The sequence below is a fragment of the Diaporthe citri genome (genome assembly GCF_014595645.1).
Source record: "Diaporthe citri strain NFHF-8-4 chromosome Unknown scaffold_1, whole genome shotgun sequence".
NCBI lineage: Eukaryota > Fungi > Ascomycota > Sordariomycetes > Diaporthales > Diaporthaceae > Diaporthe > Diaporthe citri.
The window spans coordinates 11860527-11880467 of NW_025064846.1; the positions used below are offsets into that span (position 1 = coordinate 11860527).

The 19941-nt window shown below is 56.7% G+C and overlaps 8 protein-coding genes across 8 annotated transcripts; 4 read left to right on the forward strand and 4 right to left on the reverse strand.

The window, feature by feature from the left end:
- Window positions 1–1466: 1466 nt before the first annotated feature.
- INS49_003088 (uncharacterized protein) lies at window positions 1467–2309 on the reverse strand (the record flags this gene model as incomplete). The annotated part of the gene is made up of 1 exon (XM_043163884.1): window positions 1467–2309. One exon carries the CDS (start codon window positions 2307–2309, stop codon window positions 1467–1469), a length of 843 nt encoding a protein of 280 aa, XP_043032390.1.
- A 420-nt stretch (window positions 2310–2729) lies between these two features.
- INS49_003089 (uncharacterized protein) lies at window positions 2730–3675 on the forward strand (the record flags this gene model as incomplete). Its single annotated transcript, XM_043163885.1, has 2 exons — window positions 2730–3046; window positions 3156–3675. 2 exons carry the CDS (start codon window positions 2730–2732, stop codon window positions 3673–3675), a joined length of 837 nt encoding a protein of 278 aa, XP_043032391.1.
- Window positions 3676–3962: 287 nt separating this feature from the next.
- INS49_003090 (uncharacterized protein) lies at window positions 3963–5640 on the reverse strand (the record flags this gene model as incomplete). Its single annotated transcript, XM_043163886.1, has 2 exons — window positions 3963–5369; window positions 5491–5640. 2 exons carry the CDS (start codon window positions 5638–5640, stop codon window positions 3963–3965), a joined length of 1557 nt encoding a protein of 518 aa, XP_043032392.1.
- An 888-nt stretch (window positions 5641–6528) lies between these two features.
- On the forward strand, window positions 6529–8028 carry INS49_003091 (uncharacterized protein; the record flags this gene model as incomplete). Its single annotated transcript, XM_043163887.1, has 3 exons — window positions 6529–6637; window positions 6713–6813; window positions 6892–8028. 3 exons carry the CDS (start codon window positions 6529–6531, stop codon window positions 8026–8028), a joined length of 1347 nt encoding a protein of 448 aa, XP_043032393.1.
- Window positions 8029–9228: 1200 nt separating this feature from the next.
- INS49_003092 (uncharacterized protein) lies at window positions 9229–10088 on the forward strand (the record flags this gene model as incomplete). Its single annotated transcript, XM_043163888.1, has 2 exons — window positions 9229–9680; window positions 9758–10088. The coding sequence occupies 2 exons, from the start codon at window positions 9229–9231 to the stop codon at window positions 10086–10088; spliced, it is 783 nt and encodes a 260-aa protein (XP_043032394.1).
- Window positions 10089–11290: 1202 nt separating this feature from the next.
- On the reverse strand, window positions 11291–12549 carry INS49_003093 (uncharacterized protein; the record flags this gene model as incomplete). Its single annotated transcript, XM_043163889.1, has 4 exons — window positions 11291–11717; window positions 11785–12146; window positions 12211–12321; window positions 12394–12549. The coding sequence occupies 4 exons, from the start codon at window positions 12547–12549 to the stop codon at window positions 11291–11293; spliced, it is 1056 nt and encodes a 351-aa protein (XP_043032395.1).
- Window positions 12550–14157: 1608 nt separating this feature from the next.
- On the forward strand, window positions 14158–15523 carry INS49_003094 (uncharacterized protein; the record flags this gene model as incomplete). The annotated part of the gene is made up of 2 exons (XM_043163890.1): window positions 14158–15330; window positions 15413–15523. The coding sequence occupies 2 exons, from the start codon at window positions 14158–14160 to the stop codon at window positions 15521–15523; spliced, it is 1284 nt and encodes a 427-aa protein (XP_043032396.1).
- An 862-nt stretch (window positions 15524–16385) lies between these two features.
- On the reverse strand, window positions 16386–18812 carry INS49_003095 (uncharacterized protein; the record flags this gene model as incomplete). The annotated part of the gene is made up of 1 exon (XM_043163891.1): window positions 16386–18812. The coding sequence occupies one exon, from the start codon at window positions 18810–18812 to the stop codon at window positions 16386–16388; it is 2427 nt and encodes an 808-aa protein (XP_043032397.1).
- Between the last annotated feature and the right edge of the window lie 1129 nt (window positions 18813–19941).

Sequence of the window (19941 nt, forward strand, 5' to 3'; positions counted from 1 at the left end):
ACCACCTGCGCCTCTGAGCTTACCTAATTTCCCCAAGCGCATGTGCAGTCTTTGTAAGGCTTGCCACATGCCTTACAGGTCTCCCTGCAGACGACGTGAGCAGTCTTGGTGGTAGCGCGCATCTTGATGACAGGTACGATGATCAGAGTGTTTTTTGGATGTTGTTTGGAACTGGATCTTTGAAACGTTTGATTTCTTGTGGAGAACTCGTTCTTTGCGATCATGTGTCTGGTGAGAGGGTGGACAGACGGGAGTCGAAAGGACGGAAGTGTCTCGGGATTTTATACAGGATGGATTTATGATTCACTGTACCCCGATTAAGCGCCGGGCCCCTGAGACGAAGTCCAAATCTGGAGCCTATTTGTGATTCACACGACATACATCGACCTCTTCCAAGGACTCGTATGTGGGTGTGACAGTATACTACTTTAGAGAGTGAGTGTCAACGGCAGGAATAAATGTGACAGTGAGCCACTGGTGGGTCAGCTCCTTACTGACAGATTCAAGAAATTCGAAACCTAATTGTTCCCGAAACAGACTGGCACACGCGAAGAGTGTGTGATAGTTATGAGCCTGCAATTAAAAAGACACATCAAGATTGGGCCCCAGAACGTACCTGAGGCCGAGGGAGTGACAATGCTGTCCATGGATCATCAGTGCCCGGGCCGAACGGACAATCCCAGGAAGTATTGACTCACCAGCTCTTACCACGTAGCAGGGTACTCGGATATGTGCTTGGCTCTGCGTGGTTGGTGCATAATTTCCCACGTTCTGTTGGCGCCTTCCAGGCCCGGGTGATGGCATTGTTGAAAGCTTCGTCGACTGTTATGCATTTGACTATAACAGTACCGTCTGTAAAATTCACGTGCACTACCATACGTGTCCATTCCATACACAGGCTTCTAGAATGTATGGCCGTAGACGGAACTGCATCATGATCATATAATTTCGGAATGGATCAGGTGCTGCAAGCGTTTCAATGCACGTAGCTACTTGAGCACTGCCCGAATATGTACGGGAAGGAAGAGCATGTGCTATATTTCTCCAAAGCTTAAGTTATGCACATGTGTGCTGAGAATGTTTTAGCAGTACTGCGAGTAGGATTCTGAGTTCTTGATGAGACACTGTCCGGATCAGAATCGCCGCCAATGCGCTTTCTGCCGTATAAAACGCTTAAGAACTAGGTGATCGATCTCCAACTCAACCCGACCGGGAACCAAATCCAGACCGCTTACCTTTCACGACCCGTTGCGCGCAATTCCCGGATATTCATTTATGTGGGCATGGCAATTTATGTCCAATGCAGATGAAAGTAACTCCAATCAAATATCTTTTGGGCGCTTAAGTGTTCATGACGAATGCGGATGGTGTGTCATCATATCAAGGGTGATGAAACTGTTGCTATAGTGTCATACATCAATGGTAAGTTAGGTTGACCATGCAGCTCGAAAGTAGTGTTCACACCCTCAAGGTAACCTTTCCCCCTTGCGCGTGGCCTGTCCGACCATCGATCCAGTTGTGTCCTCCGCATATCGCTTATAGGCTTCGATGTACTGCTCATCATCACTCCACGTCTCCTTAACACTCTGCCTAGAGGTAATGGCATCGAACCACTTCTGCCACCTGTTCCAGATTCCTTCATCCTTGGCTTTTGCCTCATCAATTCCCACGCCGCCAGGCTTGTAGTGATCAACCAAGAACAACCTCTTGGCCCATGGGGCAAGCATCACGTCGACAAGGCTAAAACGCTCCCCGAGAAACCACGGTCCACCACCATCCATCTGCTGCACCAGGGTCTTGATGTTGCCCAGGAACTCACTCCTCGCATCTTCGATACTGTAAGCCTTGTCCGGCGTGTGCTGGAGCAACTTGTAGAACCCAGGGATGATTTTGGTGCTGATGTGGTCGATCCAGAGCCGGCACCTCGCCCTCTCGTATGCATCCTCGGGGAGCAGCCTGTGGCCGAACCTGCTCTCTTCCGCGTAGGCCTCGTCCAGGTACTCGCAGAGTACCAGGCTCTCGTACAGTGGCTTCTGCTCCTTGCCGCTCCTGCCGACTGGCACGCCGAGGGTGGGGACCAGGCCGCGCGGGTTGAGGGCCAGGAACTCTGGCGCCTTGTGATAGGGGTTGATTTCTATGTATTGGTGGGGGATCTTCTTCTCGTGGAGCACGATCCAGGACCGCTGCACAAACGGGCAGAACCAGCCACCGTACAGCTTGAGGGGGTGCTCTGCTGAGTGGGCGGCGGCGAATTTGGCGGCGAGCCCTGAGGTGTGAGGTTCTAAGCTGGTGTCGACTGGGTTGGGCATTTTGGACAGTGTGAATTTTCTGGCTTGATCGAAGTTTCGCAGAGAAAATATCTTGGAAAGCATGAGAGAATAGAGGGTATCACAAGATGATGTTGAGGAGAAGGTCAAACACCATCATCACATCGTCGATGTTTCCCCACGTCATGTCGATGATATAAGAGAGCAGATCCCTGACCCTGCCCAGGCGGGGGCCCCTGCAACGAAAACAGCCCCACCAAAATTTCCCTAAGCTTCCAGAGCTTCAATTGTTCTCAGTGCCCGCGACACTACCATTTGCATGCCAGCATCTCTCCACAACCTCGCGTTCCTCCGATACAAGCCACCTCTTACGCACCAAAAGACCTCATCGATCCGTCCGAAATTCCACAGGGTAGCTCACATCAGCCCATACCAATACCACTCACAACCAACGCCAGCGCAATGCCCCTCGACACATCCTCCTACTCTCTCGCCCTGCTGCGCGTCGACGGCCGGCGATGGAACGAGCTGCGCCGGTGCCACGCCCAGATCCGCACGCAGGCCGCCGCCGACGGGTCCAGCTACCTCGAGATGGGCAACACGAAGGTCATGTGCGTCGTCACGGGGCCGACTGACCAGCAGTCCGCACGGCGCGCAGGCGGTGGTGGAGGGGGTGGTGGACAGCGGTCCGAGCAGGACAAGGAGGCCGAGGTGGCCGTGAGCATAGTGATCGCGGGCTTCAGCAGCGTGGACCGGAAACGCAGGGGACGAGGCGACAAGTACGTACTATCATCATCATCGTCACCATCACCCATGACAGGGCAGGGCACCCTGTCACGACGAGCACGAGGAGAACCAGACTGACATGGCGCGACGCCCCGCACGCAGACGAATCTCAGAGATGCAATCGACCCTCTCGCACGCCCTCTCCTCGACCCTGCACACGCACCTCTACCCCCACAGCACGATAACCTTCTCCCTGCACGTCCTCTCGCAGGACGGCTCCCTCCTCGCGGCCCTGATAAACGCCTGCACCCTCGCCGCCGTCGACGCGGGGATCCCCATGACCGACTACGTCGCCGCCTGCACGGCGGGGAGCACCTCGACGCACGCGGCGGGCGACGAGGGCGCAGACCCGCTGCTGGACCTCAACCACCAGGAGGAGCAGGAGCTGCCGAGCCTCACGGTCGCGACGCTGGGCGGGACGGGGGACCGCGTCGCCGTGCTGGTGTGCGAGAGCCGCGTGCAGGTCTCGCGGCTCGAGGGCATGCTGGCTGTTGGTGTGGACGGGTGCAAGCAGGTGCGGCAGATCCTGGACGCGTGCGTGCGGGAGCGGGGCGCGAGGATGATCCGCGAGGGGGCGGTGGAGAAGGGCGTTGGGGTGGAGGAGATGGAGATTGATGGGTGATTGTGCTGGATAGCAATGGACAAGGCTCAAGGAGGCTCTGAGGGTTGTTTTAGTGTTACGAGGGACAGTTGTTTGCGATGCTAGGTCATGATACCCCCCAGAAAGCACTGACGGGATGTGAGGTAAGAGAAACTTCCAATTCCGTGTCAATTCGAAATATCGTCTCATTCATCCCTTCAGGCCACAAGGCATTTCGCCAATTGGGGTTTAATATAAAAAAAGAGGATCGATCCCAAACCAAGACGCCGGCTAACATTACATTTCACACCTTAGTGACAAGTGCCCTCTCAAAGCTCGTCATGAACGGACTCGGTCGGCTTCTCCTCCGCAGTCTCCTCCTGAATAGTAGGGTCCGCACCCTTCCACGACGTCTCCTCTTCCGTGTTGCTCTCCGAGATCTTCTCCGCCTCGGGCGTGACCTCGGGCTCAGTGGTAGCGCTGCTCTCAGTAGCCTCGCCGTCGGTGGCCTCGGGCGTGGGCTCCGGTGAAGGCTCCGGCGTGGCCTCGGAAGAAGCCTCCGTCTCCTCGGCAGCAGCAGCGACGACACCCTCGGGCAGCTTCCGCTTGACACCCTCGCTCATCCGGATCTGGTCGACCCAGCTCTCGATGCTCTCGTGGCCAAAGTCCTTGCCCTCGTACAGCCTCCACCAGCCCCGGCGGGCGTTGACGGCCAGGACCTGGACGTCTCCCGACAGCTCGAGGGCCTTGAGGACGTCCTTGGAGTGTGCATCGTCGGTGTGCACCTCGTACATGGGGAACAGGTGGCGCTTGCTCTGGGCGTGCTTGTGGGCGAGCTGTGCAAGTGCAGCCAGGGCCTTGTCAGCCGGCTCGCCGCGGTTCTCCTTAGGGACGAAGGCCAGGACACAGGTGTGCGATTTGGGGCTGAGGCAGTTCGACGCCAGCTTCTCGGCCGAGTTGATGATGGGGATCGGGAGGGGGCCCTCGAACACGACTGGCTTCTGGATGTTCTCGTCGCCCACCGGCTCGGTGATCTTCTCGTCTGCCTCGGCGGAGGGCTCCGTCTCGGGCTCCGTCTCTGCAGCTTTGGCTGGCTTCTTCGGGGTGGAGGACTTCGTCTTGCTCTTCTTGGGCGCGGGATCCGGGTTGGGAGATGCGGCCTGTGACAGGAACTTGACCATAGCCTCCTTCTTGAGCTCGCCGTCGTACACGATGCTGTCCTTGTCGCCGCCCGGGAGGAGGACCAGGGTTGGGTACTTCTCAATGCCAAACAATTCGACTGCCTTCTTTTGTGTGTTGCGGACCTGTCCCACGGTGATGCTGTCGAGGAAATCGATGGCGAGGCTCTTCAGTAGCGCGCTCGTAGTGCCCTTCTCCGTGAAAAGGATGGCCTTGGCTGACTCGTTCTTGGTGGACAAGAAGGTGTCAATCTCCTTGTCGGAGACCCGCTGGACGTGGTTGTTGATCTTGTCCACGACGGCGTCCACGATGCCCTTCGCGGTTCGGGGGCCCTGGTAGTCCTCGACGACGGGCTTGCCCTTCTTGGCGCCGGGTCGCACGATCTTCAGGGTCGGGAAGCCCTGGACGCCCATGGTGCCGCAGAATGGCTTGTTGGCGTCATCGTCACAGTCGACGGCGGCGACCTTGGCGAGGCCGGCGAGGTTCTTGGCGGCCTTCTCGTAGGCGGGCTGGAGGTTCTTGCAGTGACCACACCAGGGGGCGTAGAACTCGACGATCTGCAGGGACGACGAGTTAGCTAAGGTAGATCTAGGAGCATGCAACGTAGTAGACCACAAGCTGGGTCTAGGTCTGGGTTTGGGTCTGAGTCTCGGACGGAGTGGAGGGAGGGAGCTTTACGGAGGTATGGTTGGATTTGGCGATCAAGTTGTCGTAGTTCTTTGCATCGACCGAGAGCACGGCAGAGCTCTTGGGATAGAGGCCTGCATTGGCAGCAGGCAGGGCAGCCAAGAGGGCGACGGCTGCAGTCGAGAGAGTGGGGTGATGCATGTTGGATTGCTAGACGTTGACTCGTCCGTGGAGCTCGAACTGGGCGGGGCAGAGGATATGGAGGAGAGCAGATCCAAGCCAGTTGAACTGACTTTACGGTGTGTAATCAATTAGATCAATTCGAGGTGCCTCTCAATGTGTTGACTAGACTTCAAAGTTGAAGGAGAGGCATGTCCTGGTGAGTGAGAGAGGAGCTGGGAGGCAACACAAAATATGAATGAGAAGCCGGTTGCCTCGTGTGAAGTGCAACAGGCGATGTGGTGCTGCCACGTTTAAGTGAAGTGAAAGTGCAAGGTGTCACGTTGAGTGTCTTGCCTATTTTCGAAAAGGCCACGGTGGAGGAAATCCTAATTGCTGGGCGACTTATACGAGGGGGTGGGCAGTAGGGAGGGGAAACGGGTGAGGTGAGGCGGCGGCGAAGGCTTCTAGAAGCGACGGTAGCAACATCAGAAATCCGGGGTAATTAATTCAGATGCCACACTGGATGGAGTCTTGGACAGCTTCAGCCACACCTGCCTCTGAACTCATCTGTGGCACGAGCTTGATCAGTTAGACGAGCACAGACGGGTGACCAGGGTACTTCTACGTAGTGGAAATGCTAGGCTAGACTCCCTGTTGCAGGAGGGGCCAGGACGATCGTCTCTCCGTATTACGTTACGTATCCGCCAAGCCAGTCCAAAGCAAAGCTGCCCACTCTGCCGTCACAAACACAGTCACAAGCTTCCAGGCACACCCTATTCTCCTTGTCACCACCATTGCTCGATTCTGAGAGACACCACAAGTGGAGTAATTAATAGTGATAGACTCGGTCGAGTGCATCGGTCGCCATCGAACCAGCCAAACCGTGTCACCCGCATCGAGGCGCAAAAAAAGAAGCCATCCCCAGCCATGGCAGACGAAATACCGCAGGCCCTCAAGCAGGCCGACATCAACCTCTACAAGACGGCCACCAGGGCTGCTCAGCTGTCAACCGTCAAGCCCATAGTCGCATATTGGTGTATGTTTTTCCCCTTGCGCAGCTTCACAGCCACCCTCCCCTGGCAGCAAGAGCAACTTAGCTGACTGCTGGCAGGCGAATACTGGGTGGTCAACCAGATCCTGGCTAGGAACCTACACAGCGCCGATGCAGAGACTCTCAATTACACAACAAACCTGATGGACAAGCTGGAACAGGTGTGTGGCCGGCGATGATCACCTCGTCCTCCCCATGGACCGGCAAGAAGCGTGCGCTGACAGCAGAGCTCTTTCCAGACCAAGAACGAATACGCGAACGAGGACGCCATCATGGACGACGCTACCGCCCAGGCATACATCGAGCAGTTTGCGCAGGAGACATTGGACAGGGCGGAGCGTGTAATCAAGGCGAGCAAGGTCACCCAGCAGACAGCTAGCACCTTTGACGCTGCCCTGACCTTCTTCAACCTCGTCAACATCTGGGGGCCACCCGACACTGAGACACAACAGAAGATCAAGTACGCCAAGTGGAATGCTGCGCGCATCACCAGGGCTATAAAAGAGGGCAAGGACCCCAACGAGACAAACCCGAAGAAGGAGGACCTGCCACCGCAGCAGCCGTCCCTCGATCCCACCGATCCCGACGTCCAAGCGCTCGGCAGCCCATCTGGTCGGGAACAGGAAGAATCACTCGGCCAGGGTCAGGGACAAGACCAGGTGCCGAGAGCTGCGACGGTGGAGGATGCGCCAGATCCAGACCTCAAGAGGGACTCAGCGGGGGTCTCTCTGCCGCATACTCCGGTCCTCCCTGACCCGCCCGCCTCTGTGCCCGACGACGGGGAATTGAAGCTCCCCAGCGCGCCAGGCTATGGCGACGAGGGAGGTTCTGCCGCCTCGCCCGGCTACTTCGACCCTCCGCCGACCTTGCCGTCCCCTATTTCACCGCCATCGAACCACCCAGCCAACTACACGCCCGGTGGCGGCGCCCCTTCAGCCCCTCAAACGTGGACGCCGACACCACCACCGGCCGCCTCGTCCTTCGCACCGCCATCTGCACCATCCGCACCATCCGCACCATCTGCCCCATCAGGCCCACCGACCTTTGCCCCGAGTCCATCCTCGACCGCAGCCGTCGCCCCGCCACCTACCTTCTCCCCACCACCGGCAGACCCAACCCCTAGAAACATACTACCGCCGGCCGTCGTCCCGCGGCCCGTCGTCCCCGCTCCAACCAGCTTCGGCAACTCGGGTGCGGCCCCGACGGTGCCAGCCGGGCTCGGCCAGCCGGCCCCAGCCACGTATACCGCCGACGATGCGGCCATGTCACAGGCGCAGAAGCACGCAAAGTGGGCCATCTCGGCCCTGAACTTCGAGGATGTGCCGACAGCCGTGCGCGAGCTGAGGCGCGCCCTCGAGAGTTTGGGCGCGAGCTGAAGAAATCTTTGGTGGATGACTCATTTCTCACTTCATGGCTGAGCGCTGCCGAGTTCTGCGATGTCCGCATTTCTGTTCGATTCTTTCTGTGTCCCGCTGGAGCATTGTATGGCGTTGGGGCATATTGTGCAATTACCCAGTCGATTGTCGAATACCAATAATCTCATCCCACCATGTTTACCGCCTTCGGAACAAGTCGAGATCATGTGTGACAAGAGAACAGCCCTGGGCGCTGCTGACCTGGACCCTAGCTGATCCTCCCAGTTTCATGGTTGTGTATCCCTCCTTTGTGTGATTGAGTTTTGATTTGCGGAGAGCGGTGGGCTCGTAGGCCTGTTCCTGGGCTACTCGAGCCATCGCGGGTTCCTTCTGGGGGCTCTAGATTCTAGATGTGGCTTGCTGACGGATGGCGGGTCGTCGGAATGGGCCGGCTGCACCGGTACTCCGTACTGCATGTGCATGCAAGGCGTGCATGGCGGATGTGCTGCACGTGCTCGGAGTGTCTCGGCACAGTTCAAGCTGACGTGCATATGGGTTCGTTCTCTTACATTCTCGTGCTGCATCTCGTTGGAGACTCGAGATATTGAGACATGCTCATATGTGAGACATCAGGCAGGGGGCAATCTATATCCAACAACCACCTAGCCGTCGAAGTCGGCCCACCGACGATGACGGTATGGCTTCTTTCTGCTGAACCCACCTCGCGTTCTAGACTTTGTTGTCTATCGCGAATGGCCGCCCGGACACTTGGCCTATGGCCCTGGGTCTATTCCTGTGGCTTACACTACAACTTTTCCCCCTGGCCCTGGCCGTCCCCCCTCGGCACGACTTGTTGAACTTTCAGTTTGTTTGGTCTTGGCGAATCCTAGATGGACAGCAAAGCCGGCCGTGGGCTTACTCAGTGGATAGCGGTGCCCTGCTGATATCAAGTTGATATTATGGCGGCCGTCTCCCTGGGCCAGCGGGCCGGCCGACGTCGAAAAGGTGGTGCGATCTTATGACTTCTTAAACCACATTGTGTCTGCTGAGTACTACAAAGAAAGAATACCGCCTCACACCCGTCTCTCTTTCAAATTAAATCACTGCTCATCTCCAGTCCCTCCTTCAGTTCCAAAAGTCGAGATCCAAAGCAGGCCTTCTCTTTTACTGTTCCTAGCGAGCAAACTTCCACTCCTTCATTGTACCGGAAACAAAATCAACATGTTCGCTAAGATGAACACCACACTCCTTTCCCTCATGGGCTTCCTTGCCCTCACCAGTGCCCTCCCAAACGGCCCTAAGGAAACCCCACCCCCGTCGCTGGAGCAGCGCCAGGACAGCTTCATCGCCTACCATGCCCAGAAACCTCGACAGGCCAGCGTCACCGCAGGGCCGGACCAGCTGACCATCACCGTCGTGAACAAGATGTCCGAACCCGTGAGCACCTCGTACGTTGGCAACGCGGGCGTGCCTGGCCCCGTCTCCGGCGGAACTGGCACAGGTACTCTGAAGCCGGGCCAGACTGCCACGCTCGTCGCTCCAAAGGAGTGGGCGGGCAATGTCGCCGTGAACCTGGACAAGTACCCCATGAATGGAGACGTCTCGCTTCTCGAGGGTTCATTGATGTCATGGGGCGATGTTGGCTACCGCGTGGACATGGACGTTTCATATGTGTAAGTGTCACTGGCCATCCCCACACCCAAACAAAAGGGACAAGCAATCACTAACAGCAGACCGTCCCCACGCACAGCAACGGCTTCTCCGTCCCAATAACCTGCTCCTGCAACGCCGACAAGGCCGTGCTGTCGGGCTGCTCGCTCGACCTCTGGAGCATGGGCAGCTGCTCGGGCGACGCGGGCACCAACAACGGCAAGGGCGCGTGCACCAACCCGCTGCGCCCGGTCGACACGGACAACCTGGAGGCGACGAGCTTCTTCGCCCCCTGCGAGGGCGCCGCCTTCACGTGGCCGCGCGACGACGCCAACTCGGAGGGCAAGTGCCAGGCCGCGGAGGTGACGTGCTGCATCGGCTCGACGGCGGACGGGTGTCCTGTGAACCCTAAGCAGAAGGGCTCGTCTTAGGAGCCGGGGAGATGGGGTTCTCTTTTCCTTGCGTGTGGGTGGCCCCTGTCTGCTGTCACCATGGAGGCTGGCACCAGTGATGATGTTTGATGAGCTTTACGAATGATGCCCCCTCTGGATTTGCGCAGCGTGGTGTCCGTACCAAGCGCGTGAGAAGTGCCGTTCTACAGCGGGGCAGTGCCTCATGACGGTCCCTTTCACCTGGTCGATCACGGTCTTTTTTTCTTCTACACACTCGTTCTAGCCCTCTGTAGGGGCTTTCCACTCGTTTCTGGGCGCCTCGCTGGTAGAGCCCGGCCACTTTGGACGTACGACGAGGCCACGAATACAGTCTATTGACACGATGACTCCAGATCTAAGAGGCAATGTTCTATGTCTTGCAAAGCGTGTGGAATCTTGGAAGACGTGATATCCCTGACATCTATTCTATTTTCCTTTTCCACTCAGTCTAAGCCATCCTTGCCAACCTGTAGCATCTCGTCCAATTTCATCTCTCCCCTCGCCTCCCTTCCCTCCCTTTTGCCTCCCGGGGGTCTCCTTCCCAGGGGCACATCTCACTAAAGGTGCCAGTAGTGTCTGCCTTCTAGCGCGCGACATCGGTGGGAAAGGCAACGGCTCGGCGCGTAGCCCCAGTCTGGCGCGGGACAACGATGAAGCCGCTGCTCTCATCTGCCTTGAATAATGCATGTCTTCCCTTGGTGGCGATGGGTTTTTGAGTTATTGCAGAAATTGAGGATGCGGTAATCAACGTGCAGGACGAGAGATCATTTGTGCGCAACGAGCGCAGAGTTCCGGCAGAAGCCACTTTCACTTCAAGAGCCGGTATCATAGAGCTCCATGGAATAGATGATGGAACTTGAGAGTTATCATTTCGTAATTAACATTGTGGTTTCCCCTAGCAGCTTCGTTCCATGCCGCCTGGCTTCATCCTCTCATTCCTCACAAAGTTTAGACGGAGTGCTACCAGATGGATCGGGACACAGCTCTTTGAAGTCTAGCAAGTTCGGCCAAAGTAGATTACACCACCATATTTTACATGCGGTTCAAACACGTCCTTCGTGGGTCTCCAATTCCAGATCCTCAGAGATCTACCCGTCCCTTGCCTTCGAATACTCCACATCCAGAGTAGAAGAATGATGTGTTGCCCCCCCGGCCTCAAATTTGCCAGGTCATCTGTTTTCCTTCAAATCGTTTCGTTCAATTCAAGCCCTCGGGCTCTGCATTTGATATTTGTACCTCTTCTGCTGCTCCAAAGACCGATCCGAGTCCATCTGGCTCAGCTCGTACTCCTGGATCCCGGAAGGCCCGCTCGACCCACTCGGGGCATGCGAGGGCTCACGGTCGTTTGCACTCAGCGGCTCGGTGGCGCTGAGGGGATCGCAAGACGCGCTGGCGCCGGCTGTCCGCCCGTACGGCGTGTTGCTGCTCCCGGTCTTAGCGGAACCCCAGATCATGGGGAACCGGCGGAGCAGGGGACGCAGGGCGGCGGCCGAGGCGCAGAAGATGGCGAGGCCCAGCTCGACGTCGGCCCATATGAGGAGCTGGTAGTGGAGTATCTCCTGTGCGTCCTTGTCCATGGTCGAGAGCCGCACGATGATGACCAGCTTGGCAATGGTCGCTGCACTCGCACTGCGGTGATGTCTTGGTCAGCTCGGCTGAAGGTCAGTGGGACGGAGCTGGCTTATAGGGGACTTACAAAAAGCCCAGGCCCAGCAGAATACAGACTGATACTTTCATCGATGTGTTCATCTTGGCTCTTTTGACGATGAAAATTGGCAGAAGGGCATAGAAGTAGTCGATGAAAACGTTGGAGATCGTGCGGAATAGGCCGACGGCGGTGCAGGTCGAGCTGCTGAGATAACTGGTGGTGCCGTTCGTGATGCAGAGCCAGGAGGAGAAGAGCGTCGTGGCAAAGGTCCAAAGGATCACGACCGCCATTGATGCCGCGATGATGACCTGGAAACGCTTATTGATGGCGAGGCGGAACAGAACAAGGGCTACTGCGAGCTTGGCGACGCCGGACGTGAGATACAACGTTAATTGATTGGCATATAGGTACTGTTTCCCACAGCCGGCGTCAGCATTTGGACCGACCGCCGCATCCATTAGTGTCTCGACTGACCTTCTGCGCCTTTTCCTCGTCGAAGTTGGGCCAGTCTTTCGGCGGTCCATCATAAGCGTATCCGAAGTAGATTGACATGAAGCCCATGATGCAGGCTATGACGAATCCCACCTTCCCAAACGCGTCAGAATATGCCTAGGTCCTCCTGGTGCAGGAGCAAGGAAGACGGATGATGGCACACACATATGAAAGGCAGAGGGTAGCGTCGTCCCAGCCAAACGCCCTGATCATGAAGGTTCGAACGTAGACGCGGCTGGTGATGATAACCGCGTCCACAATGAGAAAGACCGTCATGGCGGCGATCAGGCCAGACTTGGCCTGATGGACCTCGTTGTGCATTATGGCGGTGTTGGCGAGCAGTCGACTGCAAGCCTTTGTGGTATGGTGCCTTGCGCGTTTGTACGCGTTTATGGGATGACTGGCATGAGAAGATGGGCATAGATGAGATCAAAATGTACCTGGGACTGAAAGGATGGGAAGGGAGAAATTAGGGGTGGATGGTGAGAACAGACGACGTTGGGGAAAGAATTCGACCAAGAGAAGGGACTGGAGAGACTGAGGGAGGAATTCAGAGGATGGCCCATATCAGTGATCCTGTGAAGGTCTGGTGTGAAGCTCAGATGAATCCCAATGCTTCTTTGCATCTGGGATGACGGAACGCGTTGGGCTGGGCAGGCGAAAGTGGAAGCCACCCAATTCCGGTGATCAAGGCTTCCCTTTTGGGCAGATCCGCTTCATCACCTCGTAACATACCTCCACTGCACAGCATGAACCATTTCGAGCAGATTGTATCTGTTGAATTACAAAACTAGAGCCTGAAATCTGAAAAGCTTCAGCTAGTGCCACCCCCCCCCCCTGACAGCTCTTTAGCTGGGAGTTTGCAGAGAAGCTTTCGTCTCATCCTCGGTGACTTTCAGTCTGACAACGAACGTCAACTGAAAGCCTTTTGCATCCCACCTACGTGGCAGACTTTCATTAAGGATATAAAACTCATGGAAGTAACGAATAAAACAGGGTCACGTCAGGAGAAGGTGATTTATGTGTAGAAAAGTCCGGTTACCGTTAGCTAGCAAGCTTGAATACTACAGTGCCTGCCTGAGTTTGGCTAATTTCCTCTACCTTTCTCCTTGTTAGCAACATGCCCGTAGAACTTAAAGTGACTCCTGGGTCCTAGAGTGCTTTGAAACAAGAGATATTGGGTGAATCTTCTTGAAATGTCTTTGGCAAAGGCCCAAGTAAAGTTGCCCTGACCTCGTGCCTCGTCGTACAGCCCGAGCTCATTGATTTGGCGAGATCACGCGTGTGTATGTGCCAAGAGCAGCAATACTGCAAATTTCTAGCAACCTGTTCCGGCATTAAGAGGTGTTTTTACCCCTGGCTGTTTCCTCTGTGTGGTCATTACATTTTTAAGGCCGCACAGCAGTACTGTGACACATGGGTTAAGGCACAGGTACCTTGGACTTTCAAACCACCACCATCAGAGCTTCCAAACCACCTGTCAGATAGGTTACTTCAGTAGCGCAAAGATACAAACAAGAACCTTGATTAGATTCAAGGTGCTCTTTCTATCAGCTATCACGTGGAACTTGACTCCTGCTATTCCTTCACCTAACCCAGCCCACGACCAAGTCTGTGATGACCACAAACCCTCCTGTTAACCACACCCGTCCACATTGCAGCACTGAAGTAATGAGTTGTGTGAGTTTCCGATGCAGCCAGTGCTTTCCGGCAAAACCGACTTTGTGTTCCCTTCCAGCCGAACCCAAAAGCCCTAGCCTTCCCACATCTAGGCTCATGAAGCTGTCCAACGTCTTCCCACCACCCTCATTCCATGGCATCCTCACAGCAATAACTGCCGTTGTCAGCACTGCTTTCCAACATACTCGCTCTCTTGCAAACAACCTACCGGACAGAGTTAAAAACCTCACCAAGTCAAAAAAACAGACCATGATTGCCCTACTGTGCCTAGTCTCTTTCTTTGTGGTCGGCGCCATCTCAGGCGTTGCCAGCCAGAGGCACAACCTAGACCGCAGCGAGGCCTATAATGCACCCAACGCGACCTCGACCGACATGGCCCTCAGCATCATCGCCCGCCAGCAGGGCATCATGACCAACAACACAACGCCAGGCTCGGCCCTCCAGGCGGGCATCGTCCAGAAGGCCTTTGCCGCCTACAATGCCTACTACGGCCGGCACGCCCAGATACAAGAGTACATCGACCACAGCACCATCTCCGCGGCCAGGTACATGGCCAGCACCATCGACGACGTCAAGGACTGGCCCCTCGACCGCCTCTCCAACGGAAACGCCATGCTCAGCGGCAACGACCCGGCCTACGGCGCCGCGCTCGACGCCCTGCGCGACAGCGTCCGCCTCAACCAGCGCAACAGCGAGAACGGCCTGTGGTACTGGGAGAGCTACCCCGAGTGGAGCTACCTGGACGGCATGTACTCCCTGGGGCCCTTCGCCGCCCTCGACAGCCGCCTCGGCGCGCAGGTGAGGGTCAACGACGCGGTCACGCCCCCCACCACCACCAGGATCGACACCCGCGACACTGCCGCCATCGAGGACATGCACCTGCAGTTCCGCCTGCTGTGGGACCACTGCTACAACAGCACGACGGGCCTGCTCGTGCACGGCTACGACGCGAGCCGCAAGGCCAGCTGGGCGAGCCGCACCAACGGCGCGTCCGCCGTCGTCTGGGGCCGCAGCCTCGGCTGGTTCATGATGGCGCTCGTCGACACGCTCGAGCTGCTTTACGGCGCCGCGACGCCCGCGGTGCCCGGCAGCGAGCCCTTGCTCAGTATGTACCAGCGCCTGGCGGTGGCCGTCATGGGGTACGCCGACAAGAATTCCGGAGGCTGGTACCAGGTCGTTGACATGGCCGGGCGAGAGGGAAACTACGTCGAGTCGAGCGCCACCGCCATGTTCAGCTATGCCCTCCTCAAGGGCGCCCGCCTCAGATACCTGGAAACTTCTGACATCACCGCCGCGCGGGAGGCCGGTCGCGCCGCGCATTTGCTGCTCGCCCGCGACTTCGTCACCGCGGAGCCGGACGGGACCCTGGGCTTCAACGGCACCGTCGCCGTGTGCAGTCTGAACTCGAGTGCGACGTACGACGTGAGTTTCCCAACCTGATACCCTCCATTTCAATTCTCCAACCTCTCAGGGGCCGTACTGACATTGCATTTCTGGTTGGCAGTACTACGTACAGCAGCCCATGGCCCCCAACAGCGTCCTCGGCACCGCCGCTTTCGTCCTGGCTTCGCTCGAGGTCGAGCGCCTTGACGACAACCCCATCACCCCACAATAAAGCCCTGCGACACCCAAGGGCAGACAGCTTCTAGCTCTAGTGAGGAGAGTGTATGGACGGAGGAGGCACTTGTCTTCTATGCCAGCTCGCTACAGTTATTTGTCCGTGGGCCTGTGAGAGAGGGACCGGAACGACACGTATTCGTGTGATGTGCAGTACGACAAACAACTCACGTTGTTGGGGCTGGAAAGCCAAGCTTAGGATGGCCTAGGTTGGACTGGGCAGGCCATCATGGACAAGGGAGCTTAGCGAGGTGTCTGGCGGACGGATGGAACCCACTGGATTCGTGTGAGGAGCTGGAAAGGGGATTCGTTCGTTGCTTTCTCCTTTCTTGTGTAGTGACTGAGGCCTGCTGCAACCGGCGGGATTAATCGATGATTTAACACAGGATGGAAAGACCGCGTTGGGTTCAGGTACTGGCGATGATTGATGTTGCGATTGCCCTCAAATGAAGTAATTAACCCTTCCATATCCCGAAGTGTCACCACCTTTTCTCACCGGGAACCAAGTCCTGTGTTGCTGCTGGCGGAGGACCAGCGCGTGCCGCGCCGAATCGCGTGCCACCCTGTATCATGGAGGACAGCGGCGGGAACCTGCAAGGTGCCTCCTCCCGCCTGGCCTGGAACGTCGGCACTCACACTAATCTTCCTAATCTCCTACCAGATCGAGGTCACACGGCCACGAGTGAGTGAAGCGAGCGAGGCATTCATGCATGGACCCGTCGCTGGGGGCCTGTGTATTGGAGAGCGTTTTGATTCACATGCAGAGATGACAGTGGTCTATTATACAAGTGTCTATGCCGTCTATGCTCGCTCGTACAACGCGCCGGTATAGTACAGAAACCCCGCAAGAGGCCACGCACTCAAAACCCTCCCACCTGGTGCGTGCTCGGCAAGTACGGCGAGGCCCTCGCGGCTGTGCGCGGACCTGCACGTGTTCCCTCGCCGGCGTCCTTGGGCGTCCAGCTCGCTTGCTCCTTCCCGCCGGCAGCCTCCCGGCGCTTCTTGGTCTCCCCCGAGGAATCCGTCGGTCTCCTCTCTTGCCCCGGCTCGTCGTTCTCGGCGTCACGGGGCTTCTTGCCCAAGTCGAGGCGTCTCATGACGGCGTCCTGGTCCTTCTCGGCCCTTGTTTTGGTAAAATTCACCAAGGTCCGCGCATGGAGACCCAACTTTACGGGCTCCCTCCCGCGTTCTGGGAGCTTGTCAGTGTGCTGTTCGGCCTTCGTTCCCGTGATGTCGGCCGGTTCCTCAAATTTCACTTGGCGAGGCGGCATTGTGCTGCTCTCTCCCTCTGACACACCGAGACTATTTCGTCCTTTCTCCGACTGATTTGGTAGAGATTCAGAGGGTCTGATCTTCGAGCGTGAAGCCGGGTCTGCGGGTTGCATCGGCCCGGGGGCTCGCTTGGAAATTTCCTTCCTGGTTGAAGAGGTACTGCGGGCAGACTCCGTGGTGCCTGCGTTCCTGCTGAAAGCGCCCGCAAAGCGCTTCTCGAGAAGCCTCCGGATCTGGATGGTACTGTCAAGCAGCTTCGCAGACTTTGTGCCCATTCTCACCGTCTTGAGAATCGTCTCCATCTCGCGCGACCGATCGGCCAGCTCTCTTACGATTTCGTCACTTAGAGGTCGCCGGACGAGGTGAGGCATGTCCGCGCGCCATGCGTCCTCGACCTCCTTCACTTGCTTAAGCTCGTTCCTGCGGCGCTGCAGCCTCGAGGAGGCTTGCTTCTGCATTTCGTAGACCTTCCTGCGCGTATCGCTTGGCCCGCCACAGATGGCCTCGTCAAGTTTCCGGGTGAGAGTCATCCCCCACAATGGCCAGGACAACAGCCATCCGTCGTGCGTGACAGAGTCGATCCTCCCGTCTTTATGTTCTATGCGCATCGATTCCTCCACAATTCCCGGATGCACTTTCTCATGTTTACCGACCAGGATGTGCGGGACGTCTACCTGTCGGTATGTGCTGTTCATCACATCCTCCGAGTAGACTCCTCTGAACCTGAAGCCCGCCCCAGAGGTCTTTGTGGGCAAATCGGTCGCATATCTGTCGTCTGCTTCGACCATGCTGTAGTGATCCACGTGGCCATCCTTAATTCCAAGCTGTCTGGCGAACTCGTACGTCCATGCGGTGGATATGTCTCGATTGTCCATGCCCAGCGGAGCGGGGCTCCTCCGCCCCGAGCCGGTCTTTATGAGACTGTAAGGCATGGCACCCTGTCCGGCACTAGCGGGCATGGCGTTTTGGTTGTAGTACGTGGACAGATACTTGCTCGGACCTAGGGGGCTCGCGGAGCTCTTCATGTGGGCAAGCTCTGCTGCTATGCTAGTCGTGGTATTGTGCTGCCGTATAGGTGTCCACGGGTTTGTGGAGTTTGTCCAGGACTCCAATGTGGGGTCTGGTTGACCGACGTGGATTGACACACCCCACTGGGTGATGTCGTCGGTAAAGGACGTGTGGACGGTGGCTATGCGTCGCACGTTTGCGCGTCGGTTTGCGGCATCAAGGCTTTCTGGGCGACTCACTATGTCGTCTCCTTCACTTCGCTCCTGGTCGAACTCTGGGGGCGGAATCCTTGACTCGACCCAGACACCAGTTGATCCCGGGATGGCGAATGCTTGGATGCCAAATTCTCGCTTCAGAAGTTCGATTGTGGTATCCTCGAGTATTCTTTCGAACTCGTATTTTGTCTTTATCGTGACGGAACCCCGTTGTATGTCGTCCTTGAGATCAATGATGGGCCAAATAGACACCTGCCCGGGCCCGAGGAACATCGCCTCTGCGCAGGGCATGATGAGCACGCCAACATCGGTCCATTGATGATTGAGAGGGTCGTGCTTCCAGCCAGACTCTGCCATTTCCCGTTCCCAGAAGGGCCTCCAAGGCAGCGAGGACCACGCGGGGGGCTCCGGGAAGTGGACGTTCATCCTGCTCTTGAGGGCCTTCATGAGGTATTCGACCTGCCATGGTTCCTGCCTCTCCACCTGGTGTTTTGGCAGGATGTAAGTAGGACGACGGGTGAAGGACAGGACGGTGGGCGGTGGGCCAGCTCGTTTGACCCACGAGGTAAACGAGGTTGGGACGTTGGACGCGACCCTGGCGAAGCCATGTTTGGCCTCGGGCCGTGGTGGCTCCTCTTGAAGGGCGCGTTGGTGGGTGATCTGGGCGTCGATGTGATCACGTATGTTAGGGGCGAGGCCGCGCGGAGCATATCTGGGCGGGAGGTCAGGAATATGGATGTGACGAACGCGGCGTCGCATCAGCTGGACCTCAGCGCTCAGTGCCGTGGCCATTGCTCGCTAACACCTGGCAGGGCGGGAGCTGGGCCTTATTTTATCTGAGCCATCCAATACAATAATTGAAAGTGTAGACAAAAAGCTGCACTGTTTTGAAACGTCGAGTGAGGCACAGTGTCGTGATGGTTCGATGGGATGCCCTTGATGAGGTGAAGTTTTCTGGGGCCACACATGCGTTCTGACTGGCCTGACATGGCACGAATCATCGAGGTTGAACGAGTCTTGACGTCTGATTGCCCCACCACGAATTATGTAAGCAGCACGAGCACCACCCACGTCACCATGTCTCCCCCCGTTCGCACTCCCCTAACCCTTGGCCCGCCTGCGATACTTTTGCACTGACCATCGTTTACGTTGATCTTCTGCCAACAAGACAACCCACCCTGTTGATGGAAGACTCCGAAAGTATAGCAAGGATGCATACATCCATCCATTCCGAAGTCCAGGGACAGGATGGCCACCACGTACCGAGGTCAGCTTGCAAACTCCTGGTTTTTTTCCAATTCAGACGTCAAACATCGAAGGTTCTCCCCCACCGGAACGACAATGTTGAAACTCAAACAATGCCTGTGCGTACCGTATTTCCGCCTCTGCAGAAAAACGTAACTTATGCAGCATGCTTAGCAGTCTAGCAGTCGAGCCGTGCCGCCGAAACCTTGTCCACTTCCACTTCCGATTCCAAGAGGGACATGGCGCCGACCGGGCCAGTCGGTCACCAGAGTACACATTTGCCAACACTCGAAAAAGCTACACTTGCAGCCAGGAGCCGCCTGTCCCGGCGCTCCGTCGAGACCGATGCAAGAGATTGGGAAGGTCGCAGTGCATAACGGCCTGACACTGTACTTCCCAGCGTGCTCACCAATGCCATTTCGTGACCATTCAAGGATATCCCAAGCAGCGGCCGCTCAAACTGGCCAGAACTTTCACAAAGCAGCACGTAAGCCTTTAATAAAGCGCACATAAATGTGACCCAGCAAGCACCCCTATTCTTCTTGTCGGTGTCTCCTGAATTTATTCGCGAGTCTTCCAATCAGCCGTCGAAAAGAGGCTGATTAGCCAAGTTTTTTTTTTTTTTTTTTTTTTTTTTTTTTTTTTTTTTTTTTTTTTGAGTTTAGCAAGGCAGGGA